This window comes from Pseudonaja textilis, chromosome 7 (assembly GCF_049901715.1).
Source record: "Pseudonaja textilis isolate UNSWEBS1 chromosome 7, rPseTex1.2, whole genome shotgun sequence".
Classification (NCBI taxonomy): Eukaryota; Metazoa; Chordata; class Lepidosauria; order Squamata; family Elapidae; genus Pseudonaja; species Pseudonaja textilis.
Genome location: NC_141996.1, coordinates 54,517,726 through 54,540,095, shown reverse-complemented (window position 1 = coordinate 54,540,095; position 22,370 = coordinate 54,517,726). Strand labels below are relative to the sequence as shown.

Below are 22,370 nucleotides of genomic sequence, written 5' to 3'. Positions count from 1 at the left end.
ACAGCTGTAGATAAAATATATTGTTTACCATGGTCATACTAACTTTTTAAATGCCCATCTTTGAAACAGAATATGCTTCAAGCAGAATATGGTGCTCCATTTAACAGAGCAAAGAGCATAGAAATATTATTTTGGAGCATAAGAAAAAAGAAATTCAAGACAAGAAAGAGAACTTTTGTACAAATGTTGATAAAGCTGTCATAGATGTTGTAATAACATTTTTAGCAGTAAATGTCACATTTAAAACACTAATCCTAATCCTAACCCTATCCTATACATTAAAATGGTAGTCTTTGGAGCCCATAAATTGCACAATAAACTATGAACAACACCAGCATACATTGTAAGGAATAATACGTCATATGAATTATGCAATTATAATTATACAATTCCAAAGAAAACCTTGCTGACAAGGAGTTCCAAATAGGATTCTACAAACACTGCCATGTGCAAGGAAACAAAACAGCAACCACACAACTCCTAAATGGAAATTTGGGTTTATTTTAAATAAATGGTGCTTTGTTATTTAAAAGTACAAACAGGCTTATGAACTTTGTTAAAAAATGTTTTGAGTAAAACACGAACAAACTTACCGTACTTTGTTTCTCAACTGCTTTAAAGTAATGTGAACTGATAACATAATTTTAAAAGATAAAAAATAAACATTTGTTTAGAAATATAACCCAGTAAACTCAGTGTTATATAATCCAAAGAAAGAGAGTAACTATAGCTATTTAAAGGCCAGTTTAGGAAATTTTGTTGATTTTCCAAGAGGCACAAAAAGTTGTATAGCAAGGTTAGAGTTGCTAGAGAAGCACTGGGTTCTTAAGACCTTTTCTTTCAAAAGCAACAGTGAGAGCTTTTTGCAAAGTGCACATTTGTCACTTTTTCTCTTCTCTTCCTTGATTTTGATTTTTTTTAACAATGAAATCTGTTTCAGATTCCCATAGAATGTAAGGAGCCAGTGGGTGGCTCTTGCTCTGCTTGCCTTGAGACTGGTCAACAGGACTTCAGAAACAGAACGTTGAGGAAATAGTAACAGCAGGATAAATTATACACAGGACTTATGAATGCTTTTCACTTGGAAGAGGTCAGCAAACTAGGAAGTAGGCCAAGATAATACAAAGTCGTAAACTTTAAAAGACCTTAATGGGAATTTGCCAAATGGCGGTTTCTGCTATCACCCTAACCCTAACCCAACCTCACTGAGGCAAAAAGGGTCACAGTTGGAGTTGGTCTTTTACACACTGCTTTGAACCAATCAATTATTTATTTAGCTTTGGGTATCTTGTGATTACAGAACAGTCAGACATTATTTAATATTTAAATTTTAACATCATTCCCCATACCTCACCCAAATAGGTCACAAATTATCTTCCAAGTTGCAGAACTTCTGAGGGTTCCACCTTATGCCTCCCAGCTCTGTGATGATAGCAATCCTTTGCTCGTCCTCTGCTGCAACATAACCATGCTATGGGATCAATACAGAGCACAATTAGCACACACACTTAATCCTTTCACTCAGTTTCAAAATGCCTGTAAAATGCTCTGGTTTATTTTCCCAGTTTATACAAATGGCATTGACAAAATTCTTGCCTCTTCCATCATGCTAGCTAGGGAATTCTTGGAGTTGGTCCTCAAATCTTCAAGTTGTCAAAACTGAAAAACACTGCAATATTCTGAGAAATGGCCGGAAATATGTACTCAATCTGTATAGATCAGGCTTGTCCAACCCGCGGCCCACGGGCCGCATGCGGCCCAGGTCGCCTCGTAATGCGGCTCAGTGCCCACCCCAACCATCGTGCCACAGCCAGCGAGAAGGAGGAGGAGAGGCAGGCGCGAGGCGGGGCGAGGCGAGCGCCAGGCCAAGCAGCAAGAGAAAAGGCGGGCGCCGTCAGAGCGCCACCTCCTGCTGTTACCGCCGCCGCTTCTGCCCCTGCCACCGCTGCTGCTTCTGCCCCCACCGCCGCTGCTGCCCCCGCCGCCGCCGCTTCTGCCCCGCCGCCACCCCGCCGCTTCTGCCCCGCCGCCACCCCTACTGCTTCTGCCCCGCCACCCCCGCCGCTTCTGCCCCCGCCTCCACCCCCGCCGCTTCTGCCCCGCCGCCACCCCCGCCGCTTCTACCCCGCTGCTTCTGCCCCCGCCGCCACCCCGCGCTTTCTGCCCCGCCGCCACCCCCGCCGCTTCTGCCCTGCCGCCACTTCTGCCCGCCGCCGCCCCCGCCACTTCTGCCCCGCCGCTTCTGCCCTGCCACTGCTGCTGCTTCTGCCCCCACCGCTGCTGCTGCCCCCGCCGCCGTCTTCTTCTCCCGCGCCACTCGCCGCTTCTGCCCCGCCGCCGCTTCTTCTCCCCCCTGCTGCTGCTGCTGCCCCGCCGCCCGGCGGGGTAGAAGCGGCGGCGGGGTGGTGGCGGGGCAGAAATGGCGGCGGCAGAAGCAGCAGCGTGTGGCGGGGAAGAAGCGGCGGGCAGAAACGGCGGCGGCAGAAGCAGCAGCGGTGGCGGGGAAGAAGCGGCGACGGCGGGGCAGCGGCGGCGGGGGCAGCGGGGCAGCGGCGGCGGGGGCAGAAGCAGCAGTGGGGCGGGGGAAGAAGCGGCGGCGGGGCAGAAGCAGCGGCGGCGGGGGCAGAGCGGTGGCGGCGGCAGAAGCCTTCCCCGCCGCTGCTTCTGCCCCGCCGCTGCTGCTGCTGCTGCTTCTGCCTTCCAGTCCTGCCTCATCCAGCCGGGCTATTTGCAGGAGGAGAGGTAGGCGTGAGGCAGGCGAGCTTCCCCCCACACCCACCCACAAAATTTGGCTGGAAAATAAACTGTGATAAAAAAAACTGTGATAAAAAAACCGTGATAAAAATAAATAATTTTTAATAAATAATTAATAATAAATAATAAAAACATCTCACTAACTTTATTTCCAAATAAATTTAATATGTTAACTATGTTTTCTGTGGTTTTTTGGGATGATCGGGTATCGTTACTGTTATTTTATGTGTGGCCCAAACCAAATTTTCATCTTCTAATGTGGCCCAGGGAAGGTGAAAGGTTGGACACCCCTGGTATAGATAGTGTAGGATGGGGATATATATTTGTTTTATATTTTATGTGAACTGAAACAAATGGAATAATTGTTGCTATTGGAGCTGTGACAGTTTGGGAGCAAGATATCATTTGAATCCTGCTGTCTTTAACTCTGAGGGGTCCTTGGTGGTTTTCTTACAGATGTTTCATTATCCAAACTAAGTAACAGCCACAGTGCTAGTAAGGACTGCAGATTGTTGTCAGTTTATATTCTGGTAGCTTGCCCTGTCAGTGTTGGTGGAGGGGTTTTAGAGATTCTTTGGTTGGGCTGTTGGCTCTTTGACAATTTCTGGATTGGGGTATTGTTTACTTGTTGGTCTGATGTTAACCTTGCTGTTAATCTATGCTGATCTGGGTGCTGATTGCTGGTGGAGAAATGCTTGGTCTTTCTGTTCTTTTTTGGGCTGGGTGATAGTCTCTTCTGCATAGTCTATAGATGTTGTTAATGTCTATGTGTCTATTGATGTCTGATTTGTCAGGGTGCCCAGTTTCTAGAAATTCCCTGGCATTTTTAGATTTGGCTTGGTCTAGGATGGTCACATTTTCCCAGTTGAAACTATGTTTAAATCTGTCTATATGTTGCAAAATTAAATAATTTTAATAATGTCTTCTGTTGATGTGGGTATGTTCTGCCAGTCTCTTGCCTGTTTGTCCTACATTGTTGCAGTCCTTACATTGTACACTGTAGATGACTCCTGTTTTTTCTTCTGGGTTGTTGGGTCTTTTAGTCTGCTTAGGATGTTTTGAAGAGATTTAATTGGCTCATGTGTACTGCTAATTCCATGTGGTTGTAGGAGTCTGAGATATTCTTGATGTATGGCAGTGTAATTCTTTTTAGGCTTTGTATTGGTTGTGTTGTACTGGACTGAGGGTCAGGGACTTTTTTAATAAAGTGGTGTGGATATTCATTTTGTTGGAATATGTTTTATAGATGTTCTATTTCCTTTTTCTGCTGTTCCAGGTTGCTGCAGTATGTTTGGGCTTATTTAAACGTTTACGCAGCTTCCCTTGTGAGAAGCTGGGTTGTTGCTTTGGTAGTGGAACACCTGATTAGTATGGATGGTTCTTCCGTTAGACTTGCATTTCTAGATTGCCATTGTGGTCTCTGCTGAACAGGATTTCCAGGAGGGTAGCAAGTTGTTGTTTTATTCACAACCTGCTACCCTTCCTGGACATCCTGATCAGCAGAGACCACAATGGGAAACTAAAAACACAAATCTACAGAAAAACCACCCATATATTCTCCTTTATTAGTTTTTAACTCTTACTGGCTAGTTGGAGAAACAACTGTTCATGGTATTTCTTGCTTGTTCTCAATGTTTTAAAGTCAACAGAAATGAATGCAGTAGCTTCAAACTGCTTTCAGGAGGATTCTGGGACTGAAAATTAAAGAAAAAATATTCAGCATAGAAAAATTCAGACTATTGTTGCATTTGAGTTTTTCTCAGCCTTAATTTATTCACAGAAGTGATGCTAACAAACATCTGACTGTAATTTGATCTGATCTCTTTAGCTCAGACCACTAAAATCTTTGGGACAGACCCCCCCCACATAAAGACACATCAATAGGTATTGAGAGAAAAGCAGGCTTGTTCCTATACAGATTTCACTGTGGCTTTGCAGGTCCCCAAAGCACTTTCTTTCTTTTTAAAGGGCATTAGCTCCCCAAATGTCTAGTTTCTGAAAACACAGCATTAGTATTTAACTAAAATTAGCAGACAGAAAAAGAAGTTACTGAATCAGGGGTTCTTTATTAATGTAAATTGTCTAGCAAATAACATCAAGATATCCCAAACCACGACTGGCTTCAATCAAGCCAAAGGATATGTCTTACCACCACTATCCTACTCCTTCTGCAAAAACCATAATTACGGTGGAGTGATCATTCACAGAAACTTTCAAGCAACCTAAAAAGGGAAAGGAAGCGGAAACAAAATCAGTAAAGAAAAGAAAAATGGACTGCATTTTGTAAAGAGTAAAATAAATTCCAGGGAATATATTTGCCTATTGCTTACATTTGGGCAACACCAAAACCAACCCCTTTAATAGTTCCATAACAAGTTGCTTGAGAACCACATACAGTTCTCAAAGCCCTATGCAACTCCTAGACTCCCTCTAAAACGAAATTGTAATATTGAATAAAACCGAAGGAGGGAATGCTTAAATAGTTGGAAAATAATCCTATTAACAATGTATTCAATTTAATGAATTCAATTTAATGTACATTCAAATTAATTCATACTGAGTTTTGTCCTGCCTTTATATCTTGCTGAGTGCTGACACTGGAAAGCAATGTAACCCCTTAATCCAGGAAAAGCTGTTTTGCTTCATTTTTTCCAGCCTGGTACTTTCCAGGCTTACTTTAACCACCATATTTGGAAGGCAACAAGCATGTGAACCAGTTACACCAAGCTAGTCCTTATCATTTTGTTTCTTTGCTGACTAATAAACTGTTTATTGATCGGTCTATAATAAACTGCTACTGATATGATTAAACTAAGAACATTATCTTTCCAGGGCTTTAAGGTAATAAAGCACAGCTTGTCAAAGTGTATTTTCTTGTCAATAACTTCTAGAGAATTGTTCACATGGAGCAGCTGTACTTGTACAGAGTGTTTTGTTAGGCTTCAAGTGCTGGAAGAGGAACACTGAGTTTCATTTCTTAAAGTGTTACCTGGGGTTTCACACAAGGTTCTCTCAAATTTGTACAGACCATCACAGATCAACTGTATATCATCATCTCCATTAAAAGAAAAACAGATGAAGAGAAGCCCAAGGTCATTATGTAAATTTGCATACAGGACATCAAAGAGTTCAAATTCCTCAATTACTTTTCTCTCAGACCAGGGTCCTGCCCTTCAAAAGATTCAGGTTCAGATTAAAGACAAAATGTTAAGGATGTACAACTTAATATTATATATTTATTTCCCCAGAGTCCATTGAAGTTGACAAGCCAATAAATTAAAATAAACAAATCAACAAACAAATATTCTTTCTCAGCCATCTTTCCCCTGATTTCAGTAGAGTCTACTATCCAGCAATTGCATTTATGATTCCATTCCAAATATCCGAGCTGAACATGCTAAATTTCTATTATTTTAAGATTAAAATAGTTTTTATAAATAAAACTTTCATTTCTATACTTAATGCTTAAAAGATTGGTTATACTTAAATAGAAAGAGACGAAATATAAAGGACTCAGTGTATAGAAAACAAATAGGTAACTTGGAATACACATATACTGTACACCAATTTTCCAATCCTGCTAAAGGGATTATCTCATCTTAAAAAGAGCTGCTTGCTAAACTCAGTGTCCCCAATAATAATCTGAAGATTTGATGGATTTCTTTCCTTCTTGGCACACGTTAAAATAGGTGCTTGGATTCCTGGCATGCTGACAGATTGTTAAATTTCTTAACTGAACAATAGCTTGGCAACTTTAGATGACACACACTTTGCAGGGGTTGAGGCAAGGTGACTAAAAATGAATTCAGGATAAACTGACAATTTCATACCAGATGTTTTGGTTTAGCATATTCATTAAATTTCTTCATGTAGCCGATGTAAAAGATAACTGTCTAGAAGGCATAGTCAATCATTACTTATATAAACTTTCAGAACTGACCACAGCAAATTGTGGCTACATTTTGAATGCAAGAATTAAGATTTTGCAGCAAATCAATTAATGTAATTATTTAAACAAATTGCCAATGATCTCTTTGGGCTGCTTTTACAGATTTTATATTCTCTTAATGGAGACGATAAAGTTGTCTCTTCTATTTTCTTCAGTGGTTCCAAACTGAAGGAAAAGTCTTTTTTAAAGCCTAAGATCCCTTCCAGCATGGCCAGGGCCAGACAAGAGACCCCACCGCAGATCCCAGTCAGGTTTTCATTTTGCCTCCAAATGTTTGCAGTGCACGTAGGAAAACTCTTGTCTGCGGAGCCGTGAGTTCACAGATAGTTTGCACTGGCTAATCTCAAAGTTCATAGCCAGCCTAAAGAGCTAAAATCTGCCTCTGCCGCCTAAACGGGTGGGATTCGCACACACCCAAGTCGTTCCCCATTTTACTGCGCGGCGACATTTATAGCCTTTCAGGGATCTGGAACGTGAAGACTTCTCATCCTACAGTATTTTTGACGCAGGAAGGGTGACACATCGATGCCTGCCTAGTTCGCGTTCTACCCAGGGTCTCTGGCGCCTTAGGGGCTCGTCAAAGTCTTCAGTGAAGAACTACGCGAAGAAATGGTTCAACCCAGCCCGGCTTTCAGCGGTCCGAAGAAGTGTAAGTTTTACCTGGCCTTAGAAGCACGGAGGAGCAAACACAGACCTAGCGCCGGCGCGCGGAGGGTTAACCCTAAGTGCTGCGCGGCCGCAGGGGCGACCCTCTCAATGATAACAAACGATCACGTGGTGGATCAAACTGAGGGGAATGGTTGTTTCACCTCTCCTTCCTCTTGCGCAAACGTCACCCCACCTTCCCGGTCACCCGGGCGACGGGTCCATCTGGGCGCGCGTCAGAACAGCCCGTCTCTTGGCAACGGCTGGATGTCTCTCTTTCCCTTCTCATTCAGCCTCACGCTCGGTCGCGCGTCGCTCTGGCGTCAAAGTGACGTCAATGGGTCTGTCTCGGTTTTCGAGGTAGGCGGGGGGAGGGCTTCCCGCGTGTTCCTCTGTCCCCGGCGCGCAGAGAGCTCGCTGGCAGCCGGCAGAGCAGCCGAGGCGGTGCCACGGGTAGTACGGTAGGAGCGGCGGCGGCGGCAGCTTGAGAGCCTGGCAGCCAGACGAGCGCGGAGGCGGCAGCCGCTTGGCAGGCGGATTCAAGGTACAGCTTCGGAGCGAGTCGCGCGGGCAGGGCTGGAGCGGATGCTGCGAAAGCTTGCGGCGCGGTTCTTTCTTTCTTTCTTTCTTTCTTTCTTTCTTTCTTTCTTTCTTTCTTCCCTTCGTTCCTTCCTTCGTTCCTTCCTTCCTGCCTGCCTGCCTTCCCCGTCTAGCACACGAAAAACCTATTTGCGAGTGTGAGAGTTCTCGTTTGTACACCCCAGATCCCATCCCATACATCTTTACTGGGACTTTTCTTGCTTGGACAGTAGATATTTGGAGAGAAATCCCAATACTTCCCCAAAATTTAATAGACTATTTTTGCTCTCAGTTTATACATCTCATTTTTTATTTTATTTTTTTAATCAACTTAGAGCTCTGATCACAGAAAAGCAGGAGAAGCTTTCTATTACCTCCACTGAGTTAGCTTTGTCTCGGTGGAAAGTCCAGCGCACCAATTTCTGAAGTGATGTGGGAACGCCTTAACGGGGGGGGGAAAATTTCAATGTAGTTGTCTTTCTCTGCAGGTGCAAATTGCCGTCTTCAAAAAGGAATGCTTCTGCCCACATCCTTCTAATTGGTGTGTTTGCCCCCCACCAAACTCAAATCATGGTGATCATGTCAGATTATACAGCCGTTCCCATTTCAAGCCAAAGCCAGCAAAAGCCTCTTCGGGTTGGATTTTATGATATTGAGAGGACCTTGGGAAAAGGCAATTTTGCTGTGGTCAAACTCGCCAGGCACAGAGTAACCAAAACACAGGTGGGTGTGAGATTGTACTGCCTTGCCTGGTAGAGAAAATTAATCGTGAGACATTGGGAGACAGGGCTCAGTGGAATTAATCAATTTTCACAAATGTACAATAAACCAATTTACACTGAGGGGAACTAACTCCCTGTGGTAGACAGTAATGAACAGAATATAGTTTAAGTACTAGTAATAGCAAATTATTCCACACTTCAAATAGCTCCCTAAATGAATATAAAGTAGAATGACACTAAATCATAGATAACATTGATTTCACAGTTATTGCTGGCTTAATAATAAATATTGTAATTCTACTATTTATTTCTTCCTAAATGATTGCTACTTTTCAGAATGATAAAGAGTTATGCATTTGGGGCTAAGAAATCAAATGGGTGTAACTAAATATAAATGCTTACAAGCTTGGTTCATTTATATTTGAATATTTGATATAGATGGTAACATTTGGAAAATGCTGAAATTATATATACTTTGAATCTGGATTGTACAAAGCATAGAATATCAAGAAATGGAAATCACATTAACTAAGCAATCTAATTTCTAAGTAGATTTTACTTAAGAAACAAGTGAATTAAAAAAAAAACATTTCTACTGCAACTAAATATGTCCAAAGTTGTACTGCTCATATATTTTTTGTAAGTCCTGTCAGTCTGTTGGTACTAAAATATTTTAGATGTTTCATTACTTTAATTTTCACATTTCTGAAAATATGTTTTAAGACGTTTATATAATTTTATAGATATAGTTTTCCTATGTTTTTCACAACACTTACTTTTGTGTTAGTATTACTTGCAGCAATGTATTTTATGAGTTCTCTGAGTTTCTTTTTGCTTAAACCTTAGGTTGCAATAAAAATTATAGACAAAACACGGTTAGATTCAAGCAATCTGGAAAAAATCTATAGAGAGGTTCAGATAATGAAGCTCTTGAATCACCCACACATAATCAAACTGTATCAGGTAAGAAATGATTTCAGATTACTGCCTGCCTGTTAGATATATTTGGGGCTTTATGCGTGTAATGATCTTAATAATACTTGATTCCATTACAAGATGGACATATTATTTCAGATCAAAACATGTTAAATAGTTTAAATGAGAATATTTCCAAAATGCTGACTCAATGAAATGTAATTCTTTTTGTTTTTAAGTATATTTAATTTTATAAAAAGTATTTTGTTTATGGTATATGGAAAATTTTAAGAGAAAATTTCAAAACTTGGTTCATATATCTTTTTATGTTCACAGTTTAAAGAACTAATTGAATCAAGTGTATATGTTTTAGAATTTTCCTTAAAGTCTTATTTTTAAAAAAAGAAAAAGAAAAGCCAGAATGGATTACATTACTATGCTATTTCCATCTAGTTCACTCTGAATTGCAGTTGTCTGTCTAATAAAGAGGAAAAATATGTTTAAAACATTTCTGAAACATACCACAGAACCTATTTTCTGTATAGCATGCAAATACTAATCATAAACTTGCTGGTAAATATTTTGCTTTTTAGGGAATAAATGAGTAGCTTAAGAAATACAAAAATGACAACCAAAAAGACATTTATATAGAGAATTTATTTTAAAAAAAAGCCTTTGCGACTGCTATATTTGTGAATGTCTGCTATCTATAGTCAGTCTACACAGCAATATAATATGGTTGAGATTATTTTTATTTTACTTCCATAGAAAAATAAATATTTCAGGAGGTTTAAAATAATTAAATACATTGTATTAATTGGTTATTTGAATAAACAAGCGGAATGGTTTGGGGAGCTTTGTTGGATCTCCCAACTTACATGTTTCATGGCTGTTGATATTGTGCTTGATGCTTCTCTTTGATGGAATTTAAGCAATAGGAATTAGGTGAAATGCCACTTTGGGGGTGGAGGGATGGTGTTGACATGATTTTAACAGCACTGACTTATTTTAATCCAACTGGCCTCTTTCCCAGAACTTTTCAAATACCTTATTCCTTCCTATCTCTTCCCCCTCCTTAATAGAATACACATATGTTTTTATGTGTAGGATGCAAGTGCTTTTTCATGCCTTTGATATTTAAACTTCATTAGACGATGTTAGAATTTATAGTCTTGAAATTTTACACGCAAGTGTACATACGCAGGCACATGCACACACTCATTCATTCATTCATTCATTCATTCATACATTTCCCTAATATTTTTATGGATGTGAGATACAAGTCAACACCTCCATACTAAAATGTTCCAATTATCCTTGAAGAAATTTCCTTTGGATATTTGTATTTATGATTTAAGGCAGGTAAATAATGGTAAATAATGTTTAGAAACTACTGTATATATTAAACATTTTTAAAAACAAAATCAAATAAACTAATGCCCTTTGAAAACATGCTGATATTGGAAGAGTCATTCATATTTTGATGGCAATGAATGTTGGAGTTAGGCATATTTAACCCTATACTGGAACAGCCTTTTCCAATGTGGTCCGATACAGATTTTTTCGAACTGCAACTGTGCAGAATTTACAGGTCATACATTTTATCATATTTGGAGAATCTCAGATTATCAAAGGCTGTACCAAATAAAGAAATATATACAATGTCAACTATAAACAATTAAATAGCTTGTTTGTTCCTTATTGTATATTTCAAGTTCATTTGTCATCTTTTTTTCCAAATCAGTATTAAGTGGAGTTAAATATATGTCTTATCATTATATATGTTTTAATAAATATTAATTAACACAAAAAATAATATCATTTAATGAGGAGTTAGATGTCAGTCAGATGTCTGCATACAAAGATATGCAGTAGTTGCCTTCAGGCAGATAAAATTAGGTCTGTAAGTCTTCTCTGTAGATTAAATACTGGTATACAAGAAAATTCATGTTTTGTGCTATTATAAATGTGCTTTATCTTTAAAAGCATATTCAGGATTTCAGAAGTTTACATCTTTGATATGATGTTTTTCTGTCTCATATTCATCAGGTGATGGAAACAAAAGATATGCTTTACATCGTAACCGAATTTGCAAAAAATGGCGAAATGTTTGGTAAGTTCTCGTGGCATATTAGCATATTATTAACATCTATTTGCTTCTTATCCATCACTTAAATAACAGGGCCTCCACCATTCTGAATTAGACTGGAGTGACAGACAGATAGAGAATCACAGAGAGAAAGGCAAGCCAGCAAAAATCCTGCCCCTTTTCTCCTCTTACGGAAATTTCTGCTATATCATAGACTCTTCATTAACTAAAGAGTCATAATTAGTTACAAACTTCTGGCAACCATGGAATGGTTTATACTTCACACTGAACAAAAAGCAAATAGAGTATATGCTGATTTACCGCTTTGTGTGAACCAACCCTATGTCTGCTGTAGATTGAGCTGCCCAGTAGTAATATATAAATTAAGTAGCTGATGTGCAGCTAAGTAAGGGGGTTTATTTGTAGATGTTTTTAAGAGGCTATTGAAGCTGATATTAAGACATTTCTGCCCTTTTTAATCATGTTTGACAGATCACTTAACTACACGTGGGCATCTGAATGAACATGAAGCTCGGAAGAAATTCTGGCAGATACTTTCAGCTGTGGAGTATTGTCATAGCCATCACATAGTACACAGGGACCTCAAAACGGAGAATCTTCTGTTAGATGCTAACATGAATATCAAGCTTGCAGGTGAGAATTCTGTCACTGCAAAACACTTCATGTTTTCCAATTCTTTTCTCATTAGAAGTTTATTATATACTTCTGAAATAGACAGCCTTGAAATCTACATTTGAAAATCAGTAAAATGGATGTGGTGGTCTTTGTTAATTGCCAGAACAGATACAAATATGTTTCCTTATTCATATGTATATTATTAATAGAGAGTGATGTTTTATTCATCTTTTTTTCTAGACTTTGGATTTGGAAACTTCTACAAATCTGGTGAACCTCTGTCTACCTGGTGTGGAAGTCCACCTTATGCAGCTCCAGAAGTTTTTGAAGGAAAAGAATATGAAGGCCCGTACCTTGATATATGGGTAAGCTGCAAATCCCATATTACCCACCTGGTAGAATACCAAAAGGAAGATATTGCGTACTTCATTGCTATATATATATATATATTATTCTGTTGTTGACAGAGCCTTGGTGTGGTGCTGTATGTCCTTGTCTGTGGTTCTCTCCCATTTGATGGGCCCAATTTACCATCTCTAAGACAAAGGGTGCTAGAAGGACGATTCCGTATTCCCTATTTCATGTCCCAAGGTGGGATTTCTATTTTTAAAAAACTTTTTAACACTTTCTTGTTTTATATTTTAATGTTTTCAAACATTTTGAACATACCATTATTTATGTGATATTTTAACATTTTGAATGAAATATTTCTCTAGCTCTGTATTAATTAGGCAAATGTAGTGTTCGTTTTCTACGTTCAAAAACATTCAAAATGTAAAAGGTATATAATAAGATTTTTCTTTTAGAGGAAAAGTTGTTAATATTTTTAGAATTTATTTTAAATCTTTCAATCACTAATTAGTTTGTCAGTAGCTGAATTGTTATCCGTTGACTCTAATACTTAAATAAGCTTCTTGTGAAACTAGTACAACAGAAGAATCCCTTCAAGTTATGCTTGTAACATTTTTAAAACCACTGAAGTTCCTTAAGATTTTGTGAAGGAAGTGGGAAATATCTATGAAGATAGATTAGTCTTGATTATTGAACAATTTTCATGGGCTTGCTTTTTTGTGAATAAGGAGACTTGAACACTAATTTAACTTTTAAGTTACTCTGTTTGCCCTTCATTTTTATATTCAAATGTTGCTGTTCTTGTCTTCTAAATAAATCACCAGATTGTGAACTGCTTATTCGACGGATGCTGGTTGTGGATCCTACAAAACGAATTACAATTGCTCAAATAAAGCAGCACAAGTGGATGCAGGCTGACCCATCTCTTCAGCAGCAACACTCTTTGCCCTTCTCCATGCAGAACTATAACTCCAACCTTGGAGATTATAATGAGCAGGTCCTCGGGATCATGCAGACTCTTGGCATTGACAGGCAAAGAACGATTGAGGTGAGTTTCTGACACCGTACTCTGGAAATCCACTGCCTTTCTTGGACTGTATAAAATTTTCCCTTTAGGAAAGTGGCACAAGTGGCCTATATCAAGTATCAGTGCATTGCTAAAAATGCATTCCTGTGTAGCTCATATACTTTTGCATTTGTTGGGAGATTCTAGACAGGAATGCTTTTCAAATGCTCAAGCTGGCATGAAATTTTAAAATTTGAAATCAGAGAATGTCTAGTTCTGAGAATCCCAATTTTTCCCACTCCTGAAGAAGCTCACAAATTCCCTAAGGTTGCTTTTATAACAATGGTTAAATCTTGCTCTTCTAGCCAGTAATTTTAAACATCTTATTTTGCGATAAACTGGCGGGGGTGGGGGATAGTGTGTGGGGCTGTCTTTCTATCAGACAGAGGGTTCTGGGATTAGTGAATGGTTGGCTATTCCTTTTTAAATGTATCTGTGCACTAAAATTAGTTTCTGTCTCCATTTCCTGTAGTCTTTACAAAACAGCAGCTACAATCATTTTGCTGCAATTTATTATCTCCTTTTGGAGCGCCTCAGGGAGTACCGTAGCAATCAATTGTCCCATTGCTCAGTAAGCAGTCGCCAGCAAAGACCAAGGAGTTCAGACTTCAGCAACCTTGAGGTAAGGTCATATATAATCATTCTTAGGTCAGCTAAGTTAAGTCAACTGAATTCCCCATGCAGGTTTTTTTTTTTTTTTTTTTGCTCCTTCTCAACTTAGAGCTGAACCATAGCTTAGAGAGTGAAGGAAGGAGGCATCTCCCTCATCATTTTTTGTTTAATCTTGTGACCAAAAGGCATATTTCAGCAGTTCTGGAATAAAGTGTATTTCATTGCAGGTTGCAATTGCAGAATTGCAGAATTCAAAAGTCTGAATTCGGATAAATTAGAATAATTTTGCTGTAGGAACTGACAGGGTTATCTGGCATTGCACTTAAAGTTTTATTCTCCAACTTTATTTTTCTGAAATTCAAAAACTAAGCTCAGGATGTGTATTTATTAAAGGACAAATTAATTAGTTCTGGCACATTTTGTGGGATTATCATTGGATGCTTTCAAGAAGAAACTGGATTGCTGTTTGTCAGAAATGGTGTCAGGTCTCCTGCATGGGGAGAGGGAGTTAGACTAGATGACCTTCCAACTCTGGTTATCTGTTATCTGTTATTTATCTAGATTGTGCAGAAGGTCAAATGAAAATGCTTTGTTTTGAATCTCTTTAGTTGACCCAGGATAAAATTGCCAGTGAGAACTTGAGATCATCTCTGCTATACCATCAGCCTCCAAACCTGATTCAGTCCCCTTTGCAGGCAGATATGGATTGCGACCTGAACACCCCATTACAGGTTGGTGCTCTTAGCATTCCGACTTAATAGTTGTTTGGAGGCCATCAGGTGAAACAGGAATCCTAGAACCAAGGAGGTTTAAAGACCTATCTTTTACTTTTACCCTCCAATGTCAATCCGTACATTATCACATATGTCTTCTTGGAAAAAATATTATAGAGGCACAAACAACACTGCCCAGAGTTGCTTCTGGTGAGATGGGTGGCCATGTAAACCTGATAGATAGATTAAATAAATAAATAAAGGCACTGTATTATTCCTTTTATTGTTTTACTTTTCAGCCGTTGTTTTTTCCTATGGATCCGAACTTCAACACCCTTTTCAGGAATCGTTCCATCTCTCCAAACAGCCTCCTGGAAACTACAATCAGTGAAGAAGTAAGGCAGGACAGGGAACTGGAGGATGAAATCAAAGCTTTTAATCCAATTGGTTTCCCCATCAACACAAGTCGAAGACACACATTGGCTGGAGTAACAACTCATTTTTATCAGCATTCACCACCATGTAAGTGCTGTGAAGATGGGATGCAGAATAAATATTTGAAATGTTAGTTATTTAGTTATACCAAATTTATTGGTATATTCCTTCTTCATCTACTGTCATGTGTCTTTATTCACTATTTTTAAAATAAGTTTAGTTTTGAAAAATCAGCTGTCATAGCCTTTCCTTTCAATTAAACTGTATTTGTCAGAGTTACAAACAATATTTGCCTCGGTTGTACCATATTCTGAAATAACCTCTCTAAGGAAAATGAAGTAACATGTGGGCTAAAAATATGGACTTCCTTTCTTTCCTTCTTTTGCATATTCAGGTATCTCTTTGTCTATGTCATTTGAGAATACCCATATTCTTTTTCTTTTGATTCCACTTAAAATGTTAGCAATTAATGTAGAATATTCCAGGCTATTCTGTGAAACAAGTACAAGAAGTTTCTTCATCAATGTCACCTATTCAGCAATAATTAACAGTATCATCCTAGTTTGCTTTTTTCTCCTTTGCTCAATAATATAGCTTCTGGATATTGTGGTTTTATAGGTTTCTTTTACCAGTGAGGCATAATTACTTATGCATGGGTTCACATTAGAGGGTAAAATTAAATAGCTTTTTTTTATTATTCTCTCATATCCCTGGTTCTTTGGGAAATCTGTTCTTTCTCTTTAGTGGATAGCTTGAGCTCTGTCTCTGTCTCTCTCTCCCCCTTCCTCCCTCCCTTCCTCCCCCTCTCCCCCCCCCCCTTTGTCTGTGTAAACATTGTCACAAAGACTACTTTTTCTTTTTCCCCATCTGTTTGCACTACTGGAACCTGATATTTGGATAACTACTATTGTGATCCAGGTAGCATTGATTCATAATTTATTATTCATAAAATAATAAACAGGGAGCAAACCACACACTCAGCAGCACTGATGATATTACATAGGTAATGAAAGGTGTCCAAGCAAACAACCAAGTTTAGAGAGCACCAAAGACTCCACCCTTCATAATATCTGTTTAAAAAGCAAGACTTCCTAATTGCTACCATGATTTAAATATCAGATTAGTTCTGCAATCCTTCAAAACATCAAAATTATTCCTAGTGAATAAGGATCTCCCATTGTTTTTACTACATGTTTTAGCAATAAAATTGTCCCACAATCTTACTCCTTGGAGTTAAAAGTTGCATTGAATTGAGTTTCATATTGTTTGACTTCAGCTATAATACTGCCTAAGGTTTTTGTTAAGAGTAGATCTTTCGTAAGTGGAAAAGGTTTGTCTTATGCCCAATACCCTTGTTATTTTCTGTATCAGTTTCACAAATGTTCCCTTCTGCCTGTTTTTTTTTATATGTAGGTATAGTCATTTCCTCTTCTGCAAGCCCTACAGAAGGAACCAGTTCGGACAGCTGTCTCCCTTCGTCATCAAATGATGGCTCTGAAATGCTGAGCAACTGTATGGAAAATCAAATGAACCTTGGTCACCCAACCACAGCTAGAGTTGCATCATCATTCCTGACTTCCCATTCAGATACTCCAGTATTGCAAATTCAGGGCTGCAGGGATGGTACTTCTCTGTTGCCTGTCAGTTTCCAAGAAGGAAGGAGAGCTTCTGATACCTCATTAACTCAAGGTAATCTTTCCTTGTACACCCATAATCCAGACCCACCAAATATTCTTTAGGTCTACAATAGGAGTTTTAGACATTTTCCTAAACATGGTCTACTATACAACATGTTATACTGTATGCCTATTTGAAATTGTGGCCGTTTATAAAGAGACCTGCAAGTTATTTATACTCGCACAAAAAGAACACACATACATATGAGAAAGAGGAATTGGGGGGGTGCGGGATGCATGTGATGAAATGAGATGATAATCTGTGGCTGTCGTTCAGGGTTGCCTAAGTGGGAAAGGAGGGATGTAACCTTGAAGATAACTGTTGGCTTAAGGGCAGGCATTATTTATTAGATCATGTGTTTCTCTGTTGCTCTACAGGCTTGAAGGCATTTAGGCAGCAGCTCCGAAAGAATACCAGAGCCAAAGGTTTTCTTGGACTGAATAAAATCAAAGGCCTTGCTCGCCAGGTGTGCCAGTCCTCCTCTGTTCGGATAGCACGGAATGGCCTGGGCCCTTTCCAGCATTCTCAGCAGAATACCTGCATATACAGCACTGGGGGAAATGGTAGTGGCAGCAGCGGAAGTGGCAGAGAGGGCAGGAACTTACTTGAAGAGGTGCTCCAGCAGCAAAGGTGAGCATACAGCCTCTGTCATAAGAAACGCTCCTTAGACTTCAGCCTTTGCAAAATAGTAATATTTTGCTCTCTTTGGGCTCTCTTTGAAATCAAATGCATTGCTTTTTTTCCCCCCTTCACTTTATAAAGATTCTGGAGAGGTTGACTTACCTCTGAATCACTTTGAAATAAAGTGCTCAAGTTTAAACATATTTTAATGATATCAATTTATTGGGTGAGAAGTGTTTCTGCTATTATTAGCTGAATTTATTTGGGAAAAAAAATGCTTTAAGATTTAATTTGCACACAGAAAAAGATTTTTGTGCTCTTTATTGTTTTTATTTAATTGTTATTAAAGTAAAATTCTTCTCAACTCAGTGCCCTTGGGAACATATGCTGATCAGTTCAGTAATGCTGCCAATCATTTGCAGATTCAGGCTTTTTTGTATTACCTATATGACCGTGAGCTTAATATGCATTAACAACCCATATGATAAGACATACGTATTTTTGCTGCTGTAAGATGCAAGAGCCTAGAAAATGGACGGAATCAGCATGATACCAGTCCCTTACTTTGCATACAGTTGGAGTGTTTTTGTGGGGCTAGGATAATTTCAGGAAAGTTGCTGCACTCTTAATCCCAAAAGAGTTAGAGGAATAGCAATAGTGGGTGAGAGCAACATTAGAAACTTAGGACAAGTAGGTAACCTCTTTGCTTTCTATTTCTTCTGTTCAGAATGCTTCAGCTCCAGCATCACCAACCAACCTGTCACCAGCCTTCTCAGTCGCACAACATCCTCTTGCCAGACTCTTCAAGCAGTAAAACATCTAAATCCCTACTCCTGTCTGAACTGCAAAGTGAGAACTCATTAGAGCTCGCTTTTCATAACACTCAGTTTCTTCAGCCTCACCTTTTTGGAGTTGCTGTCTCTCCAGTAACTTCGGCTGCTCACCTTCTTGATACCCATCTACATATTAGTAGCAGTGTATCTCCAGTTGCTTCTATGTTCTCTCAACCAAGTCGTTTTACTGTGCAATCTCTGAGCTATGACACAGTTACTTTACAGCATGGGGACTGTGAAATGGAGGATCTTACCTCAAACCAGATGGGGAAATTTGTCTTAGTCAAATGAGATTTTTTTGTTCTCTTGATCATCATCTTCAGGAGAGAGCAGTTCTATTACTAAAACCTACCAACGATAGATTTTTATTTTGCTAAGTGAATATCAGAAGCAATAACATGTTTGAAATATGTGAAGAAGCCATTCATTTGAAGAAGCTCCTGTCTTTATAAAACTGAAAAAGCAATACTTAGGTCCTTTGGCTTCAATATTCTTGCACTGAACAAATATAATAAGAAAACCTTTTTGTTTGCTAGAAACTAATGAGTCAGGTGGGGTGTGTGTGCAAGGGGAAATTAATGGTTTTCTGGTACTGTATTAAAGTCAGATCTGCTGTTATATAAGAGTAGATGGTTGTTTCTGGTTCTGTTGTAACAGGGAAAGCCTTTTCAAAGAAGTGATTAGTGTTATGGTATTCCAGTTCATTTTACTTGTTTATGGATTTGTGAAGATGATTACCTCTTATAAAAAACTATCACAAACATTCACAGCATTACGCATTGTAGAAATATAATACTCAAAGCATCTCCACTTTTTAAGTTCATGCTAGTAAAACCAATACTTTTCAGTTTTTATTCCCTAGTCAGATGATCATAGCATGATAAAACTGTGAACATTTTGCTTAGTAACTCTCCTGTAGAAGCTAAGAAAAGTTTGTAATTACGAGAATCAGTTAACATTATAAGCAATACTGAGGATTTTGTTCTGAGACTACAAACTGTTTTTCTGTCCGTTTCTCTTTAGTAAGAAAAACTTAAGAATATATTACGTAATGGCTTGGAATTGCTCGTACAGCGCTTTAGGAAATATTAGGGTGAAATAGCAAGAGCTGTTGGGGTGGAAAATATATTTAAAAAGTTTTGTTTTCCTTCTCAAGCCATGACCTCACTTTGAGGGTGTGTGCTGGGCACAATGTTTTATAGTGCTGTACACATTTATTGCTGCTACAGATGAAGTTTTTATGCATTTCCTTTCAGGGTCCAAACTGAACTGGCTTGTTGGAAAAAGGTGCAATATTTTAAAAATAAAACAGTTATTTTGGCAGTTGAAAGAATAAGAAAGCACATCAGTGATTTTTGAACAAATTAGTTACAATGGGGAGAACAGCACAACTTTGGGGTTTTGTTGTTTTGTATCTGAACAGATTGGTTTTTCTAAAAACTAGATTTTTTTAATGTGTAGTTTAATATGGTCTGTTGTGTGCATACATAACAGGAATTGGAAATCATTACACACTATGAGATACCCTTTTGAGTAAGCTCTTTTTTTTGTTTCATGATGTATGGTCTCTTACTATATGGTGGCTTCTATCTGCACTGATGAATGCCAGGCATAGTTTGGCACAGAGAGGGAAGATGGTGGCCATCCTCCGTCAGTGGGTAAGGAGGATCAGAAAGTAGTCAGGTTAGGAGCAGGTGAGCATGTGATGGGGTCCAAGGTACCATATGCATGCCAAAACTAGTTTATTCTGTCAAATTCTTTAAGGACCCATCTCTCTCTAAAAATAACTCTGGTGCCTTCATGTTGCTGCTGCTTTGTCCAGCCTGCAGTGTTACACACACACACACACACACAAACACACACACACACACACACACAAATAAACCAAAGATTTTCTGGCAGATGGGTAGACGGGGTAGGTAAGATGATATATGTTCAATGACTTTGTGACTCTTGAGTTTCATTCATGTACGGTGTCTGCATGTCTGGGACCTTTGGTTGCTGCTGCTGCTGCTGCCTCTTTGTTTTGTAAGATCTTCAAGGTGAAGCTAAATTACTCTGTGTAATCCTTCTCTGACTGGTGCCTTTCAGCAAAAAAAAAAAAAAGTAAGATAAAATGGTTTATGTGGACGTGCAAAATGGCAGGGTAGATGGTTTTGAAGGGTGACTTCAACAAGGGAAACAAGGTCATGCCAAAGCAGCAACATTGCCTTCACGTTCATAAAACAATTCCGTGTGTTATTTCAAGAACAGTAGGCTTCTTTTGGATCTTTCCCTTTTATCTGCCATGGATCAACAGGCCATAAAAACAATCTGTTTGTTCTAAGCAGTGATAAGCACTTTACTTCTAGAATCTCCTCTCCAAATGATAAAGAATATGCTTTCAATTATTCGGAGGTAGAAAAAGGTCATTTTCAACATTTCAGGGTTTGTGCATTGCTTCTTGTCTTATTCTTGACAGTACTGTTTGGCAAACTGCAATGCAATAGAATGGATTATTTAAAGACACTGTGTGATTGATTCAATTAAGATGTATAGTTTTTATTTTTTATCATGACTGAAAATCATTTTGTTTATGTTAAAATGAGAGATGTGCACCAACTAATTAGTTGTGTTTTATTTAATATTTAAATAAAATGTTTTAAAATAATTTGTGATCAATGTTGCTTTTATTTTTGTCAGTGTTGCAGCACATCTAACCAGCACAGAATTATATAATTCTGCAGGATTCATCTACATAAGAAACTTCTTTGTATACAGTACCATACAGCAGAAGGCAGCATACAAAATCAGGGTCACTGAAGCAATATTCATAGAAGCAAGCCATTACAGAGTAGAGAGATGCAGAGGCCTAAATTTACAGAGGCCTAGGTTACAGAGGACAAACCAACTCATATATAATTCAGCAAATCTAAGTCACACCCAGACTCCAAACTGTCTCTTATGGCCCTATACAAACAAATACTATGTTTCAGTTTCCAAACAGTCCCCATTGGCTGACCTACTACCATGTCTATTCAAACAGTTCCCATTGGCTGACCTGTTACCATGTCTATTCCAGTTTATGAACCTTATATACTGACAATTTGAAAAATAATATGAAGTGTGAATATATTTTTGGGACTGAAATCTGGACCATCTTTCAGAAAGGTTGGGAATTGCACACTAGTGGATTAGGAAGAATAGGCTAATCCAATGGCCTATCTTTAAACCAACAAGACCAAATGACTGTGGGTTTAATGGCCATTTGAAACTAGGGACTTTCCATCTTTAGTTCTATATTAGGTTACATTCTGCATTAGAACGGTGTACAATTTCAGTTCTCTTGAACTCTTGGCTCTTGCTTCAAGAGGAGGTAACACTTTGGGTGCTTTTGTACAAATCCATGCAAAGCATGTTTCTTTCTGGATCAAGAGACCCCTGTTCACAATCATATACTTATTTATTTGTTTTGTCAAGTGATTATAAGATAACAGGTATCAGTATAAACATAGTTATGAATACATGAAAATGGATACATATAAGAAAAATAAAAAGAAACAATAGGACAGGGATGGTAGGTGCGCTTTGGTGCGCTTACAATCATTGGTGCGCTTACAATCATGCCTTGGTCAGTGATTTGATTATTGCAATGACGTCTACAGAAACTACAATTAGTTCAAAATGCAGTGGTGTGGGTAGTTACGTGTATATTCGTTCTACTTCATGAGCTGGAATGGCTCCTAATAGATTTCTGGGTACAATTCAAGGTGTTAGTTACTAATTCTAAAGCC

The 22,370-nt window shown here is 38.7% G+C and overlaps 1 protein-coding gene and 1 long non-coding RNA gene across 2 annotated transcripts; one reads left to right on the top strand and one right to left on the bottom strand.

The window, feature by feature from the left end:
- Positions 1–485: 485 nt before the first annotated feature.
- On the bottom strand, positions 486–7,624 carry LOC113444786 (uncharacterized). Its single transcript, XR_003375295.2, has 3 exons — positions 7,364–7,624; positions 4,904–4,976; positions 486–1,471 (listed from the first exon to the last, which is right to left on the bottom strand). It is a non-coding gene; the product is annotated as an uncharacterized LOC113444786 (long non-coding RNA).
- A 103-nt stretch (positions 7,625–7,727) lies between these two features.
- Positions 7,728–21,247, top strand: SIK1 (salt inducible kinase 1). Its single transcript, XM_026713590.2, has 14 exons — positions 7,728–7,892; positions 8,416–8,650; positions 9,496–9,612; positions 11,614–11,677; positions 12,146–12,307; positions 12,530–12,654; positions 12,757–12,880; positions 13,465–13,688; positions 14,179–14,328; positions 14,927–15,049; positions 15,331–15,553; positions 16,880–17,155; positions 17,521–17,773; positions 18,492–21,247. Exons 2-14 carry the CDS (start codon positions 8,498–8,500, stop codon positions 18,886–18,888), a joined length of 2,391 nt encoding a protein of 796 aa, XP_026569375.1. The 5' UTR covers positions 7,728–7,892; positions 8,416–8,497; the 3' UTR covers positions 18,889–21,247.
- The last annotated feature ends 1,123 nt before the right edge of the window (positions 21,248–22,370 follow it).